The following is a 5,040-nucleotide window of genomic DNA, read 5'->3' as shown; positions in this document are numbered from 1 at the left end:
ATGGTGTTATGTTTCTCGGTATCTGCAAGAGAAGAAGAAAGATGTGGATGTTAGAATATACACACTAGAGCATTTCCAAGAGCCCTGACTGATAGGAGGCCAAATATATTAGAATATTATATCAACATATACACATACATACATACATACTGTAGGGGCCCAGTGTCATATACTTCCATGGGTCCCAGAATTCCTGGCAGAAGTCCATCATATATATAAACTATACATAATTTAATTATTCCATATATAATCTAATTATAGTCGTCCCTCGCTGTAGCATATGTTTTTAATATTGTATATTACTTTTTTGTATTGCGAAATTATCGCAATTTGATTGACTTCTACTTTAAAATAAAACTTTTGATTCTTTCTGAGCAGTCTGGTACTTTATGACCCACGTCCCTGTAACTGGTCCCCGTCCCGGTAGTTCAGATGTACAGTACTGACATATGTACTGCCCCTTGACCTCTTCAGTCACACATCAACCATGACTCTCGTCTCCACGTTCTCTGCCCCGTCTGAACGTTTCCTCCACTTTTCTTTTGTTTCTTTTTAATGGCCGACTCCAGGTCTATTTACTGAAGACATCATTACGTCAAATCCATACCTGAGAAAATATTATCACCCACAACAAACACCTGGTGTTCAAGGAAAATGTTCTGTACATCTCCATTCACACACTTCCTTCTGGGTGTGGGGTTTTCAGGAATGTAATCATGGAACCTGTGCAACTGCTCCGTCTGATCTAATCTACAAGTAATTGTTTTAAAGAAGTCACCACTCACAGGCCTCATGTTTGTCTTCTACTCACTCTGTGTGATCTATGTCATCTCAGTCAGAGCCTCCAAAGAGCTGAGCTGCTCCTCCAGAGCGCTGATCTTCAGGCCGATGTAGCCAGACGCCAGGAGGAGGAACAGGATTCTGTACAAACACAGATAAAAACACAACATTCTCAAGTGAAAAACTCCACTTTGAGAAGTAATAGTTTTCAGTTTCCTGGAAAGCCAGCAGTCATTCCAGAAAGACTGGTGACAGAAGCGAAGCTAACGGCTAACCTACAGTTTACTCTCATGGTAGCATTTTCAAAAAACAACTGTATATATTTGTAGTTGTACTCCAGCAGCTTATACACATGTGTAGCACATATATGTACACAGAAGTACTCTGACATTATGTTGTAGGTTCTTTTAGTTCCTATCAGTCTTGAGAAATAACTATTATTACATAGAAATTTAAGTTTATTTTAGTTTATTTTTTTAGTCTTCATTTATTTGATAAACATTTTGGATCAAACTGGAGTCAACTTTGTCTGACAGCAGAAGAACATGTAACTTAATTAGCTACATTTTTGGTGACAAAATCTCCCTGTTTTTTTGTATCAAAAAATCAGTTTCATCAGTTTAATCAGTTTCATCCGATTCATCTGTGTTCCATGGTTACATTTGTATAATGTTTTTTCAGCAGCAAATATTTACAATACCAAACAAACCCCATGTTACTGTAGTTCTAACAGAGAACTATCAGTTACTCACAGTATAATATAGATGAAGAAGAGGGCGCTGAAATGCCTCATCTCTCCGAGGTGGAAAAATGAAGTTAGTTTTTCCCTAAGGCTCCAGATCCAAGATCCACCTGAGAGAGAAAGAACAAGATCATCAACGCAGATGAGCAGAGTTGTTGTGTATCTGTGTCTGTATCTGTGTCTTTGTCTGTGTCTGTGTCTGTGTGCTACACTGTACACACCTTGGCTGCTCTGATGACTGGAACCGAATTTTAAAGTATCTGAAAAAAAGGGAAATACAATAAAGTGACAAAGTTGATTATCGTTCAACCTAAAAACCAGTGACCAAGTCACTCTTTAGACTCCCCCTACCATCACTGGATGACTTGGGTAAACTTTCCTCCAGGTCCACATGTCCTCCCTGGTCTTGGTCGAAGCTGTCCTCCAGGCTGGAGTAACTGGACATCTGTGGACGAGAACAGGGTCAGAGAAGCTCCTGTGATAATCTCTGTCATATCTGACTTCACTGGAGTGTGATTGGTTGGTTGTGTAAATGGAGCTCACCCCGTCATGACCTGCTTCATTGTCTGCAGAGGAGTGCTGCGGGCTGACACCGGGACTCTCCCCCTGCTGGAGACCAATAGAACAACAGCATACAGTAAATACTAAAGATGGACGTTATATCTATTTTATGTTTTTTAATTAACAGTGCTCTTAGGTGACGGTGACACTCTTCAAGACCATTGAGAACTAATATATAACTATAGCTGTAGCTTATATCGTGCTAAAAGTATATTTAGCATATTTAGCATGCTTAAGGTTTATAGCCTTCCCAGCTGCTCTCATTTTTATTTCGGCTGTTTGTAACATTTATTTACTGATTTTTACTACTTTTTTACTGTATATAACCTTGACATTCGTCTCGTCAACAACTGCAGGAGCTACGTTACCTGTGCGTACAAGCAGACACTTTGGAGAAGTTTGTAGCACATCTTACGACTCCTCAATGACACAAAGGAGTACTGCAGAAGAAAAACAAAGGGTGTAAACGGAGAAAGTGAAAGTGACGTTGTTAGTGTCACTTCAAACGGATGACCACGTTCCATGATTAAACAGGTAAAACCAACAAATGAACACTGAGTTCCTGTTATCAGTGATCATTACAACAACACAAATAAAATACTTAGAGAAACATTTGGACACATTTAAAACACTGTGTTACAATATTGGAAGCAACACTGGAAAAGTAAACCCTTTTTCTAGATAACAATGAATGGAATGTGACCTTGTCTCCATCAGCAGTGTGGACAGACAGCATGGACAGAGCTGAGTTGTGTTTCTTCACCTCTGTGACACTGGACACTGAAATAACAACCTGCAGTGGAGGAGAAATATAACGAGAAATCCTCTTAAAACTGAGACACGTCGAGGAACGTTTTTATCGTGGTCATTTCTCAATACGCACACACACACGCACACGCGTGGAGTCCCTAAAGGTGAAAGTCGTTGTGGTTTTACAGCCCATTAATGCCTACAGTAATCCTTAGTACCAGCCTTAACAATGTATTTAAATGAAACGACATCACTTCAATATGATTTAATGTTCAACTAAAACTGATTCCAGCCTAAACAGCCTAACCCCAGCGGTGGGAAACTTCACCTGTGCAGCTGCGGCTAGGACTTGATTGTGTTGTTATACCTTAGTGTCCTTGAGCAGCACAGAGGAATGGAAACACAAACGGTTCTTGGAGACGTAGAGTTTCCCGTGATAGAGCACCTCCTTCTGCAACGCACAGGTGAACACTGGAACACAGACACACGAGTCAGATTCACATGAGGACTTCACACTGGGCTGGCCTGTTTCTGAGATACTGGTTCTGTACTAACCAATAGTTAGTTTAATTAGTGTGGTGTTATATGGTATTGGTATTATGTATTAAATTGATTGATTCATATTGTGCCATAGAGCTCAGTCCAACATATCATGTACTGTATATATAGAGTCTCTGACCTATTCTCTGCACCTGAGTCATCTAACACTATGTCACAAACTAATGTTGAAAACCTCAGTTGAACTCACACATGGAAGAAGAAGAAGAAGAAGAAGAAGAAGAAGAAAAAGAAGAAGAAGAAGAAGAAGAAGAAGAAGAAGAAGAAAAAAACGAACTATGAAAAATGAACTGAACTGCCCAGTAAAACACAGCACAGGGAAGAAGGGCCAAGGTGAGAGAAGGACAGCGTGTGATGTCATTTCCTCAATCAATGCGGAGTAACATGAGGAGAAATTCTGGGCCTGGAGCTCAACTTACCGTGTGTCAGGTTTTCCCCCTCGGGAATCTCTGGGAACAGCTTGTGGAAGCTTTTATTGTGTTTCTGGAAGCTCTGTGGGGAAACACAGCCAGAGGTCAGAGTGAAATACAGTCACTTCAGATGGCTTGTTAGGGAAGAGGCTGAGGTGTGAGGAGCTGCAGATGTTCACTCTGTACACAGACTCACGGTGCTGTTCACTTCGTACGAGCTCTCGTGGTTCTCCTCGGCGATCGCCCCCTGCCTGCGCCTGCAGAGATGACAGAGGAGACGGCGGACGTTCACGTCACTCCAAAGGTCGAGAAGTTTCCTCTGGTTTCTCGTAGCTCTGCGCTAACGCTCACCTGACTGAAGTGTTGGAGGTGAGGCTCTGATGAAACTCCTTGATGCCCAGTCGAGCCTCGTCCAGACTGTGACTCTGCCTGGACTTCCTGTTGCTGAATTTGGCCAAGCTGCTTCTTCTCAAACCGAAGACTCCAGTTCCGTCCAGGTTGCTGCAGCCAGAGATAAAAGTCAGTGAGACGTCGTTCTAAAAATACAAGTCCACATGTTTCTAATGTTTCAGAAACACAACTTTGTTATCTCTGTTCACTCCAGTACGTACACAGGTGGTGATTTTCCACTCAGATAAATGCTGCCAAACAAAAGCGGCGTGACCGAGGTTCGAGTCAGAAAAAAATGCTCTTGTATTTTTGTAATTATGGCTGACAAATAGACAAGTCTGAGTTAGAAACACTGTCATTCTGCTGTCTGGGATACAGCAGGGATCTGAACAGAATTATTTCAGGTTTCTTAAACCACATTGTGGAAACAGATTAGTGAGGGTCAAAAGTTCATACTCACAGAGAACTGTCCAGGGAGAATCTCCTGTTTTTGAGACTCATGGTGAAAAGAGAAAAACACAAGTCATCCACACGTGCACTCTGATCTATCCAGTCTAGATCCTTCTGGTCCTGGCAGAAGTGGCAAAATGAAATAGCAGGTGACAGCGGACAAGAAAAGAACCCACATGTAGGATGGACTCTGTTAGTGTTGGAGCAGCCAATCAGGAGAGAGAGATGAAGAGTTCACTCAACAGGTGTAAAGGCCTCACATAGATTTGACTTGTCATAGCAACACACACACAATAGCTTAACCGATGACGACCAAGCGCGGCCACACCCCCTCACACACACACGCAGACACACATAGAGGTATTTGGTAACCTGTAAACGTTAGTGTCTCACCATGCA

At 41.8% G+C, this 5,040-nt stretch overlaps 1 protein-coding gene across 1 annotated transcript; it reads right to left on the bottom strand.

Moving 5' to 3' along the window:
* On the bottom strand, positions 1 to 5,040 carry LOC103396015 (GRAM domain-containing protein 2B-like). The gene is made up of 13 exons (XM_025052363.1): positions 4,652 to 5,040; positions 4,153 to 4,302; positions 3,998 to 4,058; positions 3,811 to 3,883; positions 3,201 to 3,304; positions 2,787 to 2,876; positions 2,452 to 2,523; positions 2,066 to 2,131; positions 1,874 to 1,967; positions 1,744 to 1,782; positions 1,533 to 1,632; positions 812 to 921; positions 1 to 22 (listed from the first exon to the last, which is right to left on the bottom strand). The coding sequence occupies exons 1-12, from the start codon at positions 4,690 to 4,692 to the stop codon at positions 822 to 824; spliced, it is 990 nt and encodes a 329-aa protein (XP_024908131.1). The 5' UTR covers positions 4,693 to 5,040; the 3' UTR covers positions 1 to 22; positions 812 to 821.

This window comes from Cynoglossus semilaevis, chromosome 20, assembly GCF_000523025.1.
Source record: "Cynoglossus semilaevis isolate Cse_v1.0 chromosome 20, Cse_v1.0, whole genome shotgun sequence".
In the NCBI taxonomy this organism is placed as follows: domain Eukaryota; kingdom Metazoa; phylum Chordata; class Actinopteri; order Pleuronectiformes; family Cynoglossidae; genus Cynoglossus; species Cynoglossus semilaevis.
This window is presented reverse-complemented; position numbering and strand designations above follow the sequence as displayed.

Excerpts from the sequence above, each read along its gene's own strand:
- LOC103396015 (XM_025052363.1), bottom strand. The coding sequence starts at position 4,692 with ATGAGTCTCAAAAACAGGAGATTCTCCCTGGACAGTTCTCT. Across the intron at positions 2,132-2,451 it reads GTGTCTGCTTGTACGCACAG|CAGGGGGAGAGTCCCGGTGT; the intron begins GTAACGTAGCTC and ends ATTGGTCTCCAG. Across the intron at positions 1,968-2,065 it reads ATGAAGCAGGTCATGACGGG|ATGTCCAGTTACTCCAGCCT; the intron begins GTGAGCTCCATT and ends TCTCGTCCACAG.